General features: G+C 36.4%; 1 protein-coding gene across 1 annotated transcript in view; it reads right to left on the bottom strand.

The window, feature by feature from the left end:
* LOC128094269 (vomeronasal type-2 receptor 116-like) overlaps nucleotides 1-21,315 on the bottom strand; it is a 30,591-nt gene extending 9,276 nt beyond the window's left edge. The window contains exons 1-3 of the mRNA XM_052712509.1: nucleotides 21,110-21,315; nucleotides 1,868-2,147; nucleotides 672-1,478 (exon numbers count right to left, since the gene is read on the bottom strand). Of these exons, the coding sequence (XP_052568469.1) occupies nucleotides 672-1,478; nucleotides 1,868-2,147; nucleotides 21,110-21,315 (1,293 nt within the window). The remainder of the gene's footprint in view (nucleotides 1-671; nucleotides 1,479-1,867; nucleotides 2,148-21,109) is intronic.
* Nucleotides 21,316-22,018: the final 703 nt, after the last annotated feature.

Raw genomic sequence — 22,018 nt, 5'->3', positions numbered from 1 at the left:
CTGCCTTTATAAGGGTTTCTATTTTTGTGAAGAGACACTATGACCAAGGCAATTCTTTTAAAGAAAAACATTTAATTGGTCCTAGCTTACAGTTCAGAAGTTTAGTCCACTATCATCATGGCAGATAGCATGCAAGCAGGCATGGTGCTGGAGAAGAAGCTGAGAGTTCTACCTCTTGATCCACAGGTAACAGGAAGTGAACTGAGTGCCACATTGTGCATAGTTTGAACATAGGAGACCTCAAAGCCCATCTCCACCATGATCCACTTCCTACAACAAGGTTAAACTACTCCAACAAAGCCACACCTCCTAATAGTGCCAGTCTCCATGGGGGCCATTTTCTTTCAATCAATGGTACTGACTTCTTTGCCAGTGTTGGCTGGATCATAATTTATACCACTAATCAACCAGTTTGGGAGAAATGTTCTTAGATACTTGGTTTTAGAACCAATTGTTGATTTTAAGAAGTTCATTTCAAAGACTTAATTGAACATCATATTATTCAAGTTGTTTCTATTTTTTAATACTGAACATCATTTATATATGCTGCTTCATTCTTTCTTGAGTATTCATGAACAATTTCCTTATCTGTGCCAGATGTTTATCAATGATACATTGTTATCTATGGCCATAGTGTCTTTGGGGTATCTATTTAAATAAAGACACATTACCTGCAAGGAGTCAAATTCCAGGCCCTTCCCAGTATTCTTTGACTGTGTATCTACCTGCTGCAAAAGTAACTCATGGAGTGAATGGGCCACAGCATACACAGCATTATATAGGTTGTAACTTGTGTCACTCATGGACATTTCAAACTGGTACGTGGATAACCACTCTGGTAGCATTTTTCCTGAACAATTTTTCAGTTTTTTACAATCAGATGATGACAAAGAACAATTAAAATATAGCCACCATAATTTAGCAAGAGAAACAGTATTACTGTAGTTTGAAGGGTTCACTGTCTGAATAAATTTTGTAAAGCCAGCTATCTCAGAATAATGATGTGAAAAGATGAGAGTCCCATGTAAGGAGTTGAAGAGCAATTTTCCATTACTTGTAATCATATCCCATTGTGAAGTAGTGACCCAGATTCTCTGAATGTTTACAGACTGCCATAGTCTTAAGTTCACTTGCAGATGAGAGTCTTTGTCTCCATATATGACAACAACTTTTGCTGTAGACATCATGATCTGATTATAATATACATAAATACTTTTAAAGAATAATTTTATATCATATGTGATAATAGTTACAAAGGCTAAACAGATGCCACTTCTCTGCATTTCTTCTCTCAATTCAGAGGCAAATTGAAGTCCTAGGTCATCATCTGAAATGATAAGTCCCACCCACTTCCAGCTGAAATAGATCACCAAAGACACCATGGCAACAGCCACAGATGTATCCTTGATACCCATCTGGTACAGATAAGGAAAGTGTTCATGGTTACTCAGGAGAGGATGAAATGGCCCATAGTAAAGCTGTAAGACATTAAAAAAAATTAAAACAAAAATCCTTTAAAAAGATCAAGTACACAAATATCAGTGATGTTTCATAAAATCTGGCCTTATTGGAAAATTGTTACTTATCACATTAAATATTCATTAAAATCCAATTTTTATGATTTTTCTTAATAAGAAGGGTTGCACTTGTTCTTCTAGCAAAATACTTTATGCTACCACTGTCTCTCTGTTCTATTTTCCATAAGAATCTCTCATGTACTCTTTAAAGGATCTGAGCATTTATGCTTGGAACTTTATAGGCAAGAATAGACATAAATTCATTTTCTACCTTTCAATCTACCTAGGAACTAAGAAAACCAGAATGAAAATAGATGGTATTTCATGAAATCTAAACCAGGCCACCTCACCTCTGGAATTCTGGAAATGTACAGGAGTGGTCCAAGCATGGCAGATGGCAACCACATTGGTCCTGTAAGTATCAGTAAGTATCTTCTCTGGTTTCTACAGTGGTAGTTAGGAAAATAATCACCCGTTTTTGAGGATAAACTGATTTTACCTCGGTCAGACAATAGTTTACATTCAACTTTAACTAGCAGGGAAATATTGGGCAAAACATGAGGGTTTCCATTGATTTCTTCAATGGCAAAATAAAGAGATAAAATCATGTGGATATTCTTAGTTGTCAACCTGAAACAATAGATCACAGTGATCGTTAGAGGTTATGCTGATATCTAGATATCTAGATTATGTGATGATCTAGAATCACTCTCAATATGAATTATATACTGAATCCTTAGTGGTTTTCTTTGTTTAATTACTTTTGATACATTTTGCTATGGTGACACAAGTCCTGTTATTATGGTATAGGAGAAAGTGAGGATTTTTTTAAATGGCTTTGGGCTGATCTTTCTCAAATGGCATTTTATCATCTGGAGTTTTCCTATAGTTTACTTTGTTGTCTCTGAACATGGTGAGTAGCTTATAGAACATAAAGAAGCTTCTGTCTAACCCAAAATCTTCTCTTGCCACTATCCCGGAATTTTGTGCATAACACATGTGGAAAATGAGAGAGTTTCATTGTCTACTGTATATGGTGCTTTTTTCAACAGACACAGAACTGTCTAAACTGTGAAATTGATATGAGCATGAGAAATGGGAAGTCAAATATATTTTTTGTCCACAGCTCATAGAACACCTATGGATTCATAAAAAAAATGTTCTTTGATCTTATTTTCAAACAACTAATTTAGTTTTTATGGTCTGTTATAGCCTAAATAAGAACTCTTACATGTCTGGTACCAACTAGAAAGCTCTAATTTCTCATGATTTGTATTCTTCTGTGTGTTTTGCAAGTTTCTGTTGGTTTATTCAAACATGAAAAACTTCACTGTGAAAACCCTCTATATAGATATAGTAAAGAAAAAACAGATCCTGGCTTTATCCTCATAGAATCAAAACATTACAAATGATAAACTTTAACAACTGATAAATGCTAAAAGCGAGTCTGTTTTCCTAGTTTTTGAGTTTTTTCCCCTCATTAGAAAACCACACTCCAGTGGAAGGCAACATATCCGAGAGCATTTGAGCAGTGCAAATTGGACATGGTAGTCTTAAACAAAGGTGGAACACACCTTTAATCCCAGAACTCTGACAGAAACAGACAGTTCTTTGTGAGTTCAAGGCCCACCTGGTCTACAAGTGACAAGGACACACAGTTGGGTGGGCAGGGAAGGGTAGATGACATGGGACAGTTGTGAAAGAGGCATGAATGTAATCTGATTACATTATATTAAAGTCTGAAGCAATGGAAAAGACTCTTAAAATAGTACAAGCTAGTGTTCATATGTGATAAAAATGAGTGGGTCATTAATACAGTGTTCATGGGATATCCATCAGGAAAATATTCTGAATGATTCTTTGGATATTCCTCAATAGTAAAAATTTAACTATCGTACAATGGAGCTTTAACACTCTTCAGTAAAATACCAGAGGTAACAAAGACAACATGCACACACTTATTAGATTTAGTTATGCTGCACTTTATAAATTGGTTAGACATTATAGTCAGGTTGTGTTACTTGCCAAATGATGAATGGCTGAAGAAAATATGATATACACAGAAGATCATGTGTCCCCCATTAAGAATACTAAAGTCCTGTCATCTATAAGACAATGTGTAGGCTATTGGTTAGAATAGATACACAAGCCATACACAAAAGCACAGGTGTCATGATATCTAACATGTAGACAAATAAAGTAGCTGATGAGAAATCAGTAGGCTTTCATCTGATTCGAGGTGTGGATAAAAAAGAAATTGTAAAAATATAGAGCCTCAGATTATCAAATTGTAATCCTAGTACTCATTTACAGAAGGCTGAAGTAGAATTTTTTCCAAGATGCAAAAGTAATTGGGCTGTTTTTGGTAGGGAGACTTTTAATGACTGTTTCTATTTTTAGAGATTGCATGTTTATTTAAGTTGTTTATCTGTTCTTCATTTAACTTTGGTAACTGGTATCTATTGAGAAAATTATCCAGTTTTTAAAATCTTCCAATTTTATAGACTACAAGTTTTTGAAGTACGACCTAAAGTCTCTTTGGTTTTACTGGGAATCTGTTGTTATGTTCCCAGTTTTATTTCTGATTTTCTTAGTTGGGATGATCTCTATCTCTGCTTTTAGGTAGTTTGGATAAGAGTTTGCCTATCTAAGTAATTTTCTCAAAGAACAAACTCTGTTTCATTGTTCTTTGTTTATATTTGATTGATTTTAGCCCTTAGTTTGATTATTTCCTGCCTTCTACTCCTCTTGGATGTGTTTGCTTCTTTTTGTTCTAGAGCATTCAGGTGTGCTGTTAAGTTGCTAGCATGATATAACCCAAAATTCTTTATGGAGAATCTTAGTGCTATGATCTTTCCTCTAAGCAACTCTTTCATTGTGTCCCAAATGACTGAGTATGTTGTACATTCATTTTCATTGAATTCTAGGAAGTATTTAATTTCTTTCTGTCTTTATTCATTGACAGTGGTAATCCCATAGAATTTTTTCAATTCCCATAGATTTCTAGGCTTTCTCTTGTTTCTGTTGTTGAAGTCCAGCCTTATTCTGTAGTAGTACTATAGGATACAGAATGTTATTTCTATTTTCCTATATCTGTTGAGACTTCCTTTGTGACTAGTATATGACCAATTTTGGAGAAAGATATGTGAGGTGTTGAGAAGAAATAATATTACTTGGTGTTTGATGAAAATGTTCTCTAGATATCTGTTAAGTCCATTTCAGTTGTAAAATTTGTTAGCTCTAGTGTTTCTCTGTTTCATTTTTGTCTGAGTGACCTGTCCATTGGTGAGAGTGGGATATTGAAGTCTCCCACTAATAATGTGTGAGGCTCAATTCACTTTATGGTTTAAGCTTTAGTAATGTTTCTTTTCCTGATAGAAGGCTAATATCCAATCTATATAAAGAACTCAAGAAACTAGACATCAACAAATCAAATCATCCAATTAAAATATGAGGTATAGACATAAACAGAGAACTCAGTAGAGGAAAATGAAATGACTTAAAAACATAGAAATATTCAACATTATTAGCCATCAGGGAAATACAATTTAAAACTACTTTGAGATTCCATCTTACACTTATCAGAATGGCTAAGATCAATAACACAAATGAAAACTCATTTAGCCTCTTGGTGGTGGAACACACTTTTAATCCCAGCACTCTGATAGAAACAGACAGTTCTTTTTGAGTTCAAGGACCACCTGGTCTACAGAGTAAGTTCAAGGATTGCCAGAGCTACACAGAAAGACAATGTCTCAAAAAACAAACAAAATAAAACAAAGAAAAAATAGTAAACAAGAAACAAAGCCAAACAAATGACAGCTCATGTGGAGAGGATGAAAAGCATTGTTGGTGGTAGTGCAAAGTCATATAGCCACTATGGAAATCAATCTGGTGGTCCTTCAGAAATTTGGGAATCAATTTACCTCAATATCCAGCAATACCACTCTTGGGCACATATCCAAAGGACACACCATCCTACTACAAGGACTTACTCAACTGATGGTCATAGTGGCTTTATTCAAAATAGCCAGAAACTGGAAACAACGTAGATGTCCCACAACTGAAGAATAGATAAAGAAAATATGGTATATTTGCACAATGGAGTATCTTAACTAGGCTTTCTATTGCTGTGAAGAGACACCATGACTATTGCAACTACCATAAAGGAAAATATTTAACTGATGTGGCAACTTCCAGTTTCAGAGGTTTAGTCCATTTTCATCATGGTGAGGAGCATGGTGGCATGAAGGTAGAGATGGCACTGGCTACATCTTGATCAGAAAGTAGCAGGAAGTGGACTGAGATACTGGGAGCTCCCATAGGAAACCCCAAAGCCTACTCCTTCAGGGATACACTTTCTCCAACAAGGCCACACCAGCTGCAAGAAAACCACACCTCCTAATTTTGCCACTCCCTATGCACTTATGGGGGCCAATCACATTCAAACTATCACATTCTACTTCCTGGCCCCCACAAGCTTTTACAATATCAAAATGCATTTAGTCTTACTTCAAAAGTCCTTTCAACAATGTTTAATTGTCCAAAGTCTTTTCTGACATTTATGCACTCTCTTAACTCTAATACCCTATAAAAATCAACTTCTCTCTTAGTTAAGGTTTCTACTGCTGTGAAGAGACACCATGACCATGACAGCCCTTCTAAGGAAAAGCATTTTATTGAAGTGGCTCACTTTCAGTTCAGAAGTTCAATCCATTATCATCATGGTGGGACATGGTGGAATGCAGGCATACATGGTGCTGGAAAAGTAACAGAGAGTCCTACATCTTGTAGGCAACAAGAAATGGTCTGAGACATTGGGCAGTATCTTGTATATATATGAAACTTCAAAGCCCACCACCACAGTGATACATTTTATTTTTTTTTTGGACACCTCACAAAGCCTTGATGCAGACGGAGGAGCTTGGAATAGCCTCTACTAAATGTACCTCTCCATGGGAGGCCTTACCTCCTTGTAGGAAGGAATGAGAGGTGGGATGGGAGGGGGAGGCTGGAAGAAAGGGAGGAAAGAATGGGGGGATCTTTGATAGGTATATAAAATGAATAAAAATTTTCTTAATAAAAATAAGTGGGACACTTTATTTAACAGGTCTAGATCTACTCCAGCAAAGCAACATCTCCTAATGGTGACACTACCTTTGGGGATCATTTTCTTTCACACCACCACATTCCATTCCCTGGTCCCCAAAGTCTTGTAGACATATCATAATGCAAAATTGCATTCAGTCCAACTTCAAAAGTTCCCATAGTCTATAACAGTTCCAAACTTATTTACAGTTCTAAAATTTAAAGTCTCTTCTGAGATTCATGCAATTTCTTAACTATAATCACTTGTAAAATTAAAATCAAAATCAGATCACATGCTTGTAACATATAATGGCACAGGATATACATTACCATTCCAAAATTCAGGGAAGGGAGCATAGCAAGGAAATACTGGAACAAACCAAGACCAATTGGGCAAACTCCAAACTCTGTATCACCATGTCTGATCATCAAAGTGCTCTTCAGATCTCCAACTCCTTTTGGCTTTGTTTAGTGCAACATACTTCTTTCTCTTGGTCTGGTTCTACTCCTTCTTCACAAACTTCCCTCTGCAGGTATTCCATGACTCTGGCATATATAACATCTTGGGGTCTTCAAGACAATCCAGGCTTCAAAATCACAGCTTTATGCAATGTTCATGCAATGGTCTCTCTAGGCCTCCATTCAGAGACACCCCTGACACATGCCTAACTCAGCAGCTTTCCTTAGCCTAGGGACAAATTTCATAGCCTCTTTCTTCTATTGTTATCTCCAGAACCACATAACCATGGTCTGCTGCTTTCTGGGGCTGGATCATGGCCCTGTCATTCAATTATATCTTTGCCAGCTTTTTGTCTTTTACTGTGTAAACTTTGTTGTCCTGAAACTTGATCTGTAGACCAGGCTGGCCTCAAAGTCAGAGATATGACAGCTTTTGCTTTCCAAGAGCTTGAACTAAATTTGTGCGCCACCACTCCCTGCTCTAAGCTTTTCTTTAAATCCTTTTCATAAGTTGAAAACTTACCTGGGTGATCTCTTGCCCTGAGGTTATCACTCCCATTATTTCATTTCTTCATCCTTTAATCTCCTTGAACACGTAAATTAGCTCCATTCTACTTCCTCATTACCCTTTTCTCGATCTGCACATTTTGTATTTTTGTTTGCTCTTCTTGCTCTTTTTTATTATAAATCTTCATCAGAGTTAACACTAATAACCACATTACAGTGTCTATATTAGGTTGTTTTAAAATTTCCTCCCAAAGAAATTAATCAAAAACTCTTCACTATAGCCTTATTCTGACTCTTCAGACAAGGGCAAAAAGAAGCCACATCCATCACCAAAATACTGCAAGAATGATCTCTAGGCCACATATTAATATTCTTCTCCTTTGTAACCACTTGACCCAGCACCCCCACAGTTCAAATAACTCTTTGTGACACTGTCTTCCATTCTCCTAATAGTACAGCCCATTAAGCAGCATTTAAAATATTCCATTGCTTTCCTAACCCAAACTCTCAAAGGCCATATTACTCCAAACAAAAACATGGTCCAGTCTATCACAGTAATACCCCAGTCCTTGGTACCAATTTCTGTCTTAGTTAGGATTTGTATAGCTGTGAAGAGACACCATGACTACAGCAATTTATTTAAAGGAAAACATTTAATTGAAGTGGCAGTTTATAGTTTCAGAGGTTTGGTCCATTATCATCATGTTGGGGAGCAGGGCAGCATGCATACAGACATGGTGCTGACTACATCTTGATCAGAGTAAAACAGCAAGTGGACTGAGACACTGGGTGGTAACTTGAGCATAGTAAACCTCAAATCCTGTCCTCACAGTAACACACTTCCTCCAAAATGCCATATCTACTCCACTGAAGCCACACCTCCTTTATAGTGCCACTCCCTATGAGCTTATGGGGCCCAATTATATTCAAACTATCACAATGAAATATTACTCAGCTGTTAGAAAAGATGACATCATGAAATTTGCAGGCAAATGTTTGGAACTAGAAAAAAAAATCATCTGAAGTGAGGCAACTTAGACCCAGCAAGACAAACATTATATGTACTGTGATATGCACTTATATGTATTATTATAAGTGAGTATTTGTTGTTATGCAAATGATTATCATGCTGCAAAACACAGACAAAGCTAAGTAACAAGGAGGGTTCTTAGAATCCCTCGGGAAGGGAAAAATAATAGATTTTGTGTGTGGATTGGGAAGGGGTGAGGATGGGAAGAGGTGGGATCAATTGAGGGAGAGGGATGGAGGAAGAGAGTACAGAGAGAGACTGCTGAAATAGGTGGGTATTTAAGGGGCAATATGGAAATGTAGTTCAGTGGAAACATCCAGGAACTTAGGAGGTTGACCCTGACAAGGAATGCAATGGAGAAGATGAAGTCCGAACCAGCCATCTTCTGTAACCAGGCTAGGACCCAAGTGGTGGGACTGAAATATCAACCCAACCATAAAATCCATGATCTGCTACCTGGTCTATTGCAAGGGGCAATAGTGGTTCAGAGATTGTGGGATTGGCCAACCAATGACTAATCTAACTTATGACCAGTATCATGAGAGGAAGCCTGTGCCTGACACTGCCTGGATGGCTGGGATATGGAAGTTGGATGCCTCAGAGACCTAGAGTAGAACCAAACATTACTGACAAAAAAATTCATGAAATCATTCCTAATGGTATTCTGCTATACTCATATGATTGGTGCCTATCTCAACATTCATTAAAGAGAAGATTCCTCCAGCAACTGATGGGAGCAGGTTGAGAGACTACAGCTAAACATTAGACAGAGCTAAGGAAACTCTGTAGAAGAGGGGTAGAAAGGATTGTAGAAGCCATAGGGGTCAAGGATACCATGAGAGCACAACCCACAGAACCAGCTGAGCAGGGCCCATAAGGGTTCCAAGAGACTGAAGCAGCAAATACAGAACCTGTACCAGACTTTCTTCATACATGCTGTGGTTCTTTAGCTTGTGGGTTTTTTTTTTTTTGGCTCCTAACAATGGGAGAGGAGGTATCTCTGACTCTTTTTCCTGCACATGGACTGTTTCCTCTAGTGGGTTGCTTTGTCCAGTTTTAATAAGAGGGTATATGCCTAGTCTTATTGCATCATATTATGTCAAGTTCAACTTATATCACTGGGATACCTTCTCTTTTTTTTTTCTTTTGGTTTTTCAAGACAGGGTTTCTCTGTGTAGCTTTGTGCCTTTCCTGGAACTTGCTTTGGAGACTAGGCTGGCCTTGAACTTACAAAGATCCACCTGCCTCTGCCTCCCAAGTGCTGGGATTAAAGGCATGTGCCACCATTGCCCGGCACCTTCTCTTTTCTGAAGTGAAATAGAGGAACAGCAGATTTGGGGAACAGGAGGGGTGGGGGATATGTAGTGGAGACATCATTTAGGATGTATTGCATGAGAGAAGAATAAAATTTAAAAAAATATTTCAGAAAAAAATTAACTGAAAATTTCCAGAAAATTGCAATTGTATTTCGTGTTATAAAGATTTCAGGAATGAGAAACATACACACAGAGAACTGTAATATAGTAAACACAATCTTTCTTTGAGTATTTGACCACATTTAATTAGTAATATTTTATATTTATATATAAATTTATTATATTGTTTTAAATAAAAATAAAGTGCATGCACTCTAAATAATTGATTTTAGTATTAATCTTATGTTTGTCACTTTACTATGATGTAACAAAATCTCCAAGATATGTTTTGCATCACATGTATTTAATAAAACACTAGACACTGCTCCCTCATATAGAACCACCCAGGCATGAATTTTGTTCTGGTTTATAGTACTATATAAATTCATATAGTATGAATTTCCTCTTATGGAACTGGCCTTAAACCCAATCAAAGGCTATTGGCGTTAGTCATGATAGTTGGTTCAAAATCACACAAAGAAGCACATCCTATCTGGGATGTCAGTATTTGAGCATGTAAGGGCCATAGCCAAGAAGAATATTGGTGACAATTCTCCACCAGCACCTTCATTGTTCCATCTTTCAATGTGAGGGCCAGGTAGCACAATAGGTTTTCCCAGTTCAATCCCAGTTCTGTAGTGAAAATGTGTGGTGTTTTCAGCAACAGGGTCTTACCTTACAGTTCTGGCATAACCAACAGCAATAGCTGTAGCGTTATTGGGTTGTGATATGCCAGGGGACTGACTCCCTTGCAAACAATTCATAGGGGCATAGCCTACCTCTGGCACGTTGATTTACATTCAATACATTTATGGCTTCTTGGAGTGTCCATTTCTACCCATGTAGGTTATATATTTCGGTTTTAACTTTTTAGGTGTTGTTTTAACAACATATCCCCCCTTTTAATTGACCCAGCCCCAATGAAGTAGTATGGTAAGTGGAAGTACCATTGTACCTGGTTGTCTTCAGTCTAATTATGTACATCAATGTTAGTGAAATGGTTACTTCATTCACTACCAATTCTTTGTAGACACTCATGCATGACTCTTTATTAGGTGAGATAGTTAATGGTGGTTTCACCTGTGGACATTGATGGGAATGCTTGTAAGAGGTTTGTGGCAGTGACTTTACAAATGAAGGAATAATTTCATCTCTCACTGAGAGGTATATACCTTATGAAGTTTATCTGCCAATCTCATGCAAAACAGGTTGATTTTTGTGTATGTCCCATCAGGGCATCCATTTTTTAAGGCTGTAATCAGGAACAGGCTCTACATGTTTGGACTGCATGTAAAATACCAGAATATTTCACATGAACACCAGTAACTTTAAATATTTTCAAATCTATGTTGGCTCCCCTCTGACCAGACTTTCCATGGACTTAGTGAGCATCATCCAAGAGGACCAAATGGCCCATAATTTGTTAATATCTGCTTCCTGATTTCCAGAAGACTTAATTGGCTGTGGAATGCCACATGGAAAACTACCATGGGTTCTGATTTCTGTTGATCTTCATTATATAGTTCTTTCCACATTTGTCCCACAGTGGCAGACTCAGTAACTGTCAGTACTACTTTTGCTACATAGACATCCTTTTTGATGCATCTGACTATAGCCCAGGTGTCAGTACAGATTACCATAGACCAACTATCATGAGTTACCTCTATCAATACTGCTTTTAACTCTGTTAATTGTTACTTTTTTCTTTTCAAGCCACATGGTACCTGTGTTCATTTGCATTGATATAGCAACTCATTCTTGTTAGGTGTGTGTATGAACACCTTCTGTGTACCAGGCATCAAATGGGATGGGGATTATCCCTTAAAGTACTTTATTTAGTTTAGCTGTTGTTTCATTAACTGGGGACTTTTCAATGGCTTTAAAGACACTGGTTCTAGGAAAGCCTGCATGAGATTGGTGATATGGCTTGCAAACACCATGCATTATTTCTGTAAGTATAAATACCACATTTGCAAAGATTAAGTTTGTGTCCCACCAAAAAGAGGTTTATCCAGAAACTCTTCAGTTTAGCCTTTTATTTGTTATACTGCTTTTTCAGGTCACTGAGGTAAGACCAGTTATAAATTTGATCTTATGTGATGCTTTATGTAATGGCAACAGTTGCTGTTCTAGTACTGTGCACCAGGCTTCTAGTTCTTTCCAGGACAGAGACCAAAATCCTGAAGAAACCATTTGCTCAAGTTGTATTTTCCCCAGCTATATCCTACTGAATGTCTGGTGATTTCTAATGGGAAGGGACACTGGGGTAGTGTGGAACACAGGTGCTTATCTTGCTCTACAATGGTATTATTCTGCTCAAAAGCATCTTGAGCCTTTTTGTCCCAATTAAATATAACATTATTCTTTATTAAGCTACACAGAGTACAGTAATCTTGGGAATGATGGGATATGAAAATCTACCAATATAACAAAATCCATCAAAATTTGTGTAGATCCTTTATATTTACAGGAACAGACTATTGTAATATTTTGTCAAAAACATTGTCAGGTATCCTATACATATTTACCAGGCCATTATGACTCCCAAAATTTTCTAGCTGTTCTTGGCCCTTGAATATTGTGCAGATTAATCTTCCATTACCATTATTTTAGATTTACCTGTATGTCCTTTGGATGCTTTTCTAAACATGTATCATTATCTCTCAGAGAATAGATAATGTAATGAACTTTTTCTAGATGATGGGCAGGAGAAAGAAACATTCTGATCCATTATTCCATAACAAATAGTGAGGTTTCAAAGATACCTTCATGAAGCACTCTGAAGTCCATTGTCATTTGATCTGATCAAGTTTCAGGTTACCTCAGTTTTTCACAGCTAAGAAGACACTAAAGTAAAAAAATAATTGAGGTCTAATACAGCATGGAAATGTTCCATTGATGTATACAAATTACTTTTTTTCAGATCAAGGTTGGGTGAAAAAATAACATGAATGGAAGGGACTTGCTTAGTTTTTTATAACCCTCAATCCTTTTCTGTGAGCTATTACAATTCCATATCCTAGAGATTTTCATGGAGCTTTCTGATATTTCTTTTGTGAACTCTTATTGCTTTTGATTTAAAATACTCATCCCTACTTATAAACAATGGAGAACATAGCCACATTGTACCTGTTGGCACCCTGGTTTCAAGATGTTCTTGGTAGCAGTAGTTGTTGACTCTTGAATTACTGTACCTGGCTCTTGGGGGAGTTCTTGACTAGTCAAACTATCTCTACCTCTCATATACCATTTTGCTGTACAAAAATATATACTTGTCTTAGTTTCTTTTTTATATCTGTAGAGAGACAAGGCCAAGGCAACTCACAAAAGAAAGCATTTAATTTAATTGATGTTGCTTACAGACTTAGGGTTAGTTCATGAACGTCATGGTGGGGAGCATTGCAACAGGCAAATGAGAATGACCTTCAAGCCATAGCTAAGTGCTTATACCTTATCTGAACATTGCAGGCAGGAAGAGAAACTAAGCATGACTTATGCTTTGAGCCTCAAGTTTTCTACCTTCAGAGCAATCAGAGTGATCTCTTCTACTCCCTTATCCCTCAGACTCACTAACCACTCTCTCTCTGATAAGCTTTGTGACTGTTGTTTTATAAGGCTTCTCTAGTTCAAATAGTATAAACTCTGGGTGTTTCCTGATTGCTCTCATTTTCTTTAATGGAATATGTTTCAAGTTTTCTCCTGAATATTGGATTTTCCACTCGATATTTTTTGTTTGTTTGTTTCTGTTTCTGGTTTTTTATGTACTAATGTTTAGACTTGAGTGCTATCTTTTATGACATTTACCACTGCTCTCTCATTCTCCCATTTATCTAATGTATTTGCCAGATGATACAAAACCTTGAGGATGCTAGCCACATCTCTATCTTCTTGTAATTTCTCTTTTATATAAGCAATTTTCTGCTTCAATGCCATCTCAGCCTCACATGCTTTTGTAACTACACACAACAGGGACCAGGGAAGCCTCAGTTGCTCCTGGCCTACATTATTAATCCTTGTGCACTAAACATAAAGATTGTAGTACTTCCTCTAAACTTTTAACTGTTTATAGGACATCTCTGCATTATAGAGTAGACCCAACTCATCACCCAGGCATGCCATCTCAAACCACATAGAAGACTGCCATCCTGGGATTTACCCCAAAGACTGTACTAATTTTGATGGCTAAGCCTTAGTTACCTATCTCACTAGCATAGTAAGAACTATATAATGGCTGCCATACTGCAAGGGCATATTAACACGTTCTATACAGACAAGGACATTGTTATCAGAATTTATATTGTTAATGCTCCCCTAAGAGGCTGCTGAGACTAAGTTGCATGTATTGCTGCCATAGAAAGGAACATGGACTCTTTCCTGCTAAAACATTTTTTAAATGGGATCCCTGTCCTCATGCCCATTATGTAAGGTGATAAAGGTTTCCTGGGAAGAAACACACATACCCACACACACCCAGACAAGAAACCCACAAAAGATTGAAGTATGGATATCACCAAGGTCTAACTTGTGAACAAATGACATTTATTCATATTATTTATAGGAATATGGGTGAGGAGTTAGTAACAGGATAAAAAATGACTGAGGTTCAGTTGTAACAGCTAAGCTCATCACACTATTTGTGATCACTCACCAACATTATCAAACTGGAGCACAGTGAACTATCTTCAGGCAGCTAAATAGATTAGAAAGTCATCTTTCCAGCTGGATCAATTGCTCTGAACTCTTGTTGGGAGCTAGAGTAGATTATGCATCTTTCTGGACTGATTGGCTGATATGTGCTACTATCATACAGCTGTGCTTGTCTTAGAGTTTTCTCAGGAGAAAGAAATCCTGTCAGTTTTGTGGACTTCTTGACTCTACTTTGAGTTGTTTACTTTTTTGCTTAAGGAGCTTCCCTAGGAGATGGAATGTTTCTATCAAGTAGGAATCTGATACACAACAGATTAAACTAATTCCTAATAACTTATCATTATACCTATCAATGAATACATCTTCTCTCTTTCATCTTGAAACTTTGCAATAGATTTTGCTTAAAACAGAGAACCGCAACTAGCTTAGGTTTAGAGACTAGGAGACTATAGAATGCTCAGTACCTAATATATCCCTGTTTCATGATCAAGGATCCAAGGATCACTGGGAAAGAGAATGCAGATATTTTGTCAGCATCAGACAAGATAGATAACAACAACAAAACATTATCTTCTGGCTACAGCAGGGCAGCTCTGCATATGAAATTACAATAGCTTTGACAGTTTCCATAAAATCTTTGAAAGTATAGGCAAATCATATTCCAGCATGTAGAGGGAAATTGGACAGAAAATTCCATTATTTGAGCAATATTTGGGTGTTGTGAGGAGACACTGTTTTCTTCAAGAGTACAGCCCAAGGTAACTTGACCATTCTCTATTGGAAGATGACACATCCAAGAATATCTGGGAAGCAGAAATTGTTTTTGAAAGACTTTTTGAAAAAGACATGTAATTGTTTAGTTAGGGATGAAGGAATACATTTAAGAAGAGTTGGTGGAGGGAGTTAATATGCACAAAACCTGTTGTGGGAACCTCCTAAAGGACTAACAAGAAAGAGTACCTCAGGCAATCAGCTTCAGTACAGAATAGGTAAAGCTAGTATCAAAACTTCTGAAATTTCATTCAATGTAAATGAGTTTTATTTATTCCTTTCACCCATTTTTTTCCATTATGCATCCACATGGAAGAGAGGAATGGCCAAAAACATTTACATTATGGCTATGATAATCAGGAGAAAATGTATAGTGAAAATTGGGATTGGATAGTTCCAATGGAGGGTACACACTGACTGACAATAATTGAAATCTCCTGCTAAGTGTAGCACACACATACTGTGCCAACTTGAATTTCAGTCATCAAGTGTATGATCATTTGAACAGATCTCACATCTAAACTATAGCAATAATGGAAATTCAGACAAATAAAATATATATAAGTGATAGGCCATGGGAATATACAGCATATGACAATTAATGATTCAGGTGTTGAACTACCAAATGAATAATTATCTGATGAAGAAATCTCATCAGTAAGGCTTACAGGAACACAGACTCTGAAAACTGGTTTCTTCTGTCTGTAATCTCTCTCGTGTACTTCTACATATCTTTCATAAAAACAGCTATGGGTATTTTCCCATTGCTGTGTGTTTATCTCATGAATATATTTCATCTACTGCATGGGTACACATATAGCTGTAGATGATCAGGAAGATGATTTCTGCTTAGGCTGTATAATTTTGATGAATAGAAATAATACTAGGAAATTTTTCATTACTCAGATTGACATGAGAAGAAAATGACAATATTCTCAGCTACAATGTCATTTCTTTTCAAATCTGAAATAGACTAGTTGCTCCTGGAGACAAATAACACAAGAGCAAGCTCTCAGGTATCTGTTTGTTGAACCAAAGTCTGGTTGATAACATTAAGACATAAACTCCCTGAGCAACTGGCTGTCTGTATGTACTCCTACTAAAGGTTCAGCCAACTAACTGTTTGTTGTTTAAGTCCTGAATTTCAATGTCACTCTCTGTCTGGGAACCCTGACCACTCAGAGCTATGTGCCTGCTTTACTCCCTATGCCCAGTCAGTGTGACCTCCCAAGCCTGAGAGACACTGTGTGATTCCTTCTATGTATCAGAATGGCCCTGTCTCTTATTGTTTACTCAAGAAATGCTTTGTGACCCTGATAATATAATCAATATTTATCCAGAGATTTTGCTGTGGAGACAGACAGTATGTGTATGTAGGACAGAGATGTGCATATAGGACAGAGAGTTTGTGTAGAGGAGAGTGAATGAGGGAGAGTGCAAATGAGTAAGTGAGTGAGTGAGTGAGTGAGTGAGTGAAGAGTAAATGAGTGATATAGTAGTGTGTAAATGAATGTAGCAGAGTAGAGAGAAGAAGTGTGTCTAAAAGAGATATATGTATATAGAGATATGGAACTATATAGAAAAGAGATGTAACTCTGTGTAGAGATATGTGGCTGCATGAGAGATGTGTGTATGTAAAGAGTGTTTTGTAGCTGTGTGTACAGAATATAACTGTGTACAACAGAGAGATTTTTCAGATAGAGATTGTTTAGGATGAAGTAAAAGAGAAAGTTACCATCAGAAAGTGTGTGTTTCCTTATTTACTGCTCAGAGAGAAAAATCTAAATCTCAGTGCATTAGTGGATTTTTTTGCATACCCTGGAGGCATCTTGGAGCAGGCTCTCCCAAAGGCCACCAGTACATAAGAGTCCTTTTCTTTCTTCCACCAATCAAATTTCATGTTCAAATACATAACTAAAGTCATTAAAATTCATTTTCTCAGCTACAGAAATTATGATTAGCTATTGTACAAGGCTTAAAGGCAAAACGATGACATTTTGTTACAGTCCACTGACAGGATAAGGAGATGCGTTTCACTTCTTCTAATGGACAGCACCTCAAAGTAGATGAAAACTGTATTCTACATTTGCATGTTTTTACAGGTTGCATCACACAGCATGTTCAAATTATAAATATCCCACCTGCAATGACTTGGAGCCTTAAAAGCTAACCTCAAGGTTTTGCTATTATTCTACCAACAATACAGCACACTTCTGTAGTTTTTCTTGAGTTGTAACACTTCTAGCCTTGCTATAGCTTAATGGTTTAATAAAAGCCTGTTCAGCACCTGGTTATTTTCTTCCACTGTAATTTATTTTAAGGATGGCATCAAAAGAGTTGGTATGTGTAAAATCTAGTTTCTTAAACTACACACCAAGAAAATATGCCCAAATTCAGAAGTGTAATTATATGATGAGGTATTGGGAAACACTTAATATTGTGGGTAGATTGCATCTGATACATCCTGCAGATATTGGTCCAGTATATTTACTGTATTATACAATTAAAGATAAAAGCAAATGCATATAGCACAAATTACCTGAAATACTATAATTTCTCACTAAATATATCCCAGAGGTCATGCTAATCTTGCAGCAAAACAAGGAGTAAAACTGGGTTATGTCTATTTTTCTATGTTCACTACCATGGCATAGTATGTTTGACAGTTGAATATGATGAAGTATTATAATATTTTATTCTTTTCTAACATTCATCATCTTCTTGCCTTAAACATTCTTGACTCAATAATATTTGTGATAAACAAGAATCACAGGAATACTTTTTCACTGATAGAGAACCACATAATCCTAAAACAATTTGTAAGTATTGTATAACACTGAAAAATATTGCAAAATGGATGGTCTCTTAAAGAGCAATTAATGTAAAATTTTGTTATAAAATAAGGTAGATAATGGCTATTATTCCAAACATGATACAGTAAATTATAAATACTAAATGTTATGTACTGCTTTTGTACAACAAATGGTGAAAAATTTAAATTAATTTTATAGGAGCTAGGTTTCTATGCCACAGCTCTAAAATATCATTAAATCTATTACTAGTAACTCATGAGGAAGAATGTCTATTCATACTATGATATATTCCACAAAAGATATCTATTTGCTATAATGAGTATGTTTTTATTTGATTGAATTATAGCCATCATCTAGAAGGTCAATTTTTTTCTCCCTTTAATATATAATTCTATTTCTATCCTACTAGAGGAAATACCATATAGCCTGATCTACATTCTAAGATTTTACACACAAACTCATTTTTCTTATCAAGTATCTATCATGTTCCTAATCATGACAGAAAAATATGACTGATATAATAACCTTAAATTGAGAAACATTAAAGTCTTCTGTGTAGCCATTTCACATAAGCAGAAACATATCGTTATTTTGAAAATATACTTTATGATATTTAACAGTGAAATAAGTATGCAACCCTATATTTAATGAGTGTACATATATATTAAGAACAATATGAAGAAATTATCAGAACTATACCACATTTCCTGTACACTTGAGACATTTATGGTGACATTTATACTTTCTTTCATAACTAGTATTGACCTTATGTGTAATGTATTTGTATAAATTTAAAGACAGAAATCTAGATAAAGAATAGTTACCTTGTTATGCAATATTGAGCTCTCTTTAGTTAGTAAAAATGAAAATGTTTCTTTGGACCTGTTTTATTTTGTGCCTCATAATTTTGTAAGTCTGAATAGAGAAAGTATTTCAACTTTGAGTTTTTCAGAAAAAAAATTCAGTGCTCTTATCAAAGAGAGTTTATGTCACTGAAGCACATTGGTCCATCAGTTGAGATCGCAGTGTTTATAAAAGCAGGGATTGCATATTTCATCAGTTTGACTCCCTGGATGATAAATTTTTCCTCTAATGTCTAGGGTGTCACATGCACTTTAGTAACATGACATGTTTTTAAGCCTCATCTGTAATGAAGGTTTTTTTTTTTCTTTTTGGTTTTTCAAGACAAGGTCTCTCTGTGTAGCTTTGGTGCCCTTCCTAGAACTCACTCTGTAGTCCAGGCTGGCCTCAAATTCACAGAGATCTGCCTGCCTCTGCCTCCCACATGCTGAGATTAAAGGCATGTGCCACTGCCACCCAGCCATAATGAAGATTTTTATGTCAAACTTTACTGCACTATCCCTTAGATCATTCTTATCTATATCTGATCTTGGATATATGAATCATCTCATCATTATTTAATTTCACTCTGTGTTGCTTTTTGAATTTAACCAATATGATGATATGATCCTTTTCTCTAATTCTTCAGTAACCATCATTCCTAAGGATATTTTTGATAAATATACCAGCAATCAAGAAATTTTATGAATTTTACCATTGTTTTCTTTACTTGAGAATATTTTCACATTTATTCTACAGTTTACATCATTCTGCTCTACTTTGAATTTCATTCATTGCTATACTATTACAAATGAAACACAGCCATGTCTCAAACTATCAGGTCCACCGTGCTCTTTGCCACACATATAACAATGTCCTATATTCAAGAGTCATCCAAAGAAAATTTCTACAGCATATTTTTTATTACAATTTTCTTCCCAATCACAAATGTCAAATACTATAGAACACTCATGAATAAAGAAAAAATGATTATCAAACACAAAAATCAGAGTGTGATGTATGCATATAAACATAATACATACTTTAGCATATTTGAAGTAGTTTTTAAAAGAGAGATAAATGCAGAATAGCTATCACAGGTGAAAATTAGTCAGGGAAAATAATATAAGAAAATTTAAAATAAGTAAATGTGCTTTAATAGTGAGAAATGGCCAAATTTGTAACTTTCTTCCCTCTGTCTGACATGTGAGCCATTATGATAGTCAACATCATTTATTATGGCACGTGAAAGGGGAATTAGGAGATAACTGCTTGCAGTGGCCTCCCATCTTCTAGCAGGCAAACAAATGCTCTAATGGAATACCCTAAATGGATGGATGATCCATGGACTTGCACCCTAAGACCCCGACTCTTGTCATTGTTAACACAAGAAAAATGTGGCTGTGCATATGAAACAGAATGGAAAGGAAGCACAAAGTTCTCATAATGAGTAGGTACTTTGTTCCCATCCTCAACTTCATCTGCAAAAAGTCACACAACACAGCAGTGATAAATGTATGGCAGGTAGATTATTTGCACAAAACCCAAAGTATCTTCTAAAGTTAGGTACCCATAGGTCATGTTGGATGTACCCATTGTACTATGCTCGGGAACTGGGTATTCTGTGTTAATAGATGAAACATTGTTAGACCTCATAAACAATAGTTTACAGCAGCCTTCAAGAACTGAGTAAAATGCTGGGTTTGAGGGTTTGTTTCCTAGGAGAACCATGACACACCTAGAAGTGGCAAATGTCACTCAATGGGTATCACTCTAGGATAATGGTAAGTTGTTTATCTATTTCAATTTCTCTCTGGAAAATGTGATGCTAGAAAGATGGACACCAAATATCCTTTACCAGTAAAAACAGTGAAATTATTACCAGTAAGACTTTGCTTATGTTCTATGTAGTGAGGGAGTACAAAACAGACAGAAGACAAAGAGAATGATGGTCTAAGTAGTAGTAGATATTGTACTCATTATTTATCATGACATTTAATGCAAAATAAATGAAGTGCTTACTGCTTGTCTAGATTTCCACTGAAGTGGTCATTCTTCACGTGTCCAATCTTAGTATAAATGGAAAAGAAACAATCAAGTTCCTTATCTCCATCCTGGTTTTCCTTGTCTTTTATTCTCAAAAAGCACTTGGGATCAGTCAAGCAGCAGGAAAGGGAGGAAAGCATTAGAACCAAGAAGACAAAAGTCAAAGAGAACATATTTATCATGTCACAAAAGCTGTGAGCCTGAGCAAAAGTGCAGTGTGAAACATCAAGTGGAACCCCATGTATCAATTCTGCATGTGTGGTCCCACTTGTCTCTCTTTTTATTACTCTAGCATCTTCTAAGGAGTGTATTTATGACTGTCAACACTTTTCTTCTCAGCCTGTTGTTCTCCTCTGGAGAATTGTTAAACAATTTCTGGCCTAGGGCTCTGCATCTGAGTTCCTATGTTTGGGTGAAATAAGGAGAAGTTTCATCTATGATAATTCTTCTCTTCAGTATCCCTCATGACTCCATTTATGTCAGTGGACATGAAGGACCCAGACATGTTGCCTTTCAGCCAAATTTGCTAAAGTGCCCAGTTCACCAAACCTTTTCTCTAATCCCCATTTGATATAGTTTACTAGGCTTACTTCAGACACTCAAAAGCAAATTTGAGGTGGAAGTAAGGAAAAGCCCATACATGGCATAGCTTATTTCCATGTATGTCCATGATAGGGAGTCATATCCTCACGTATTTGATGTCCAAAGACAAAAAGAACATACACTATGAGCCACCCACACATCTGAGTACCTGCCAATTGAACAAAATTCCCTGGAATTGAATGTGTTGCATAAAGAACCAATAATCATTCTTAATCACAAAGGCCCATAAAGATCTCAGAATCAACACAGTACCTCAAGTGCTATTTAATGTTTATAAACACA

Source organism: Peromyscus californicus, unplaced genomic scaffold, assembly GCF_007827085.1.
Source record: "Peromyscus californicus insignis strain IS unplaced genomic scaffold, ASM782708v3 Scaffold_4__1_contigs__length_199733344, whole genome shotgun sequence".
In the NCBI taxonomy this organism is placed as follows: Eukaryota; Metazoa; Chordata; class Mammalia; order Rodentia; family Cricetidae; genus Peromyscus; species Peromyscus californicus.
The sequence above is the reverse complement of the archived record's forward strand: the minus strand, read 5'-3'. Positions and strand labels throughout refer to the sequence as shown.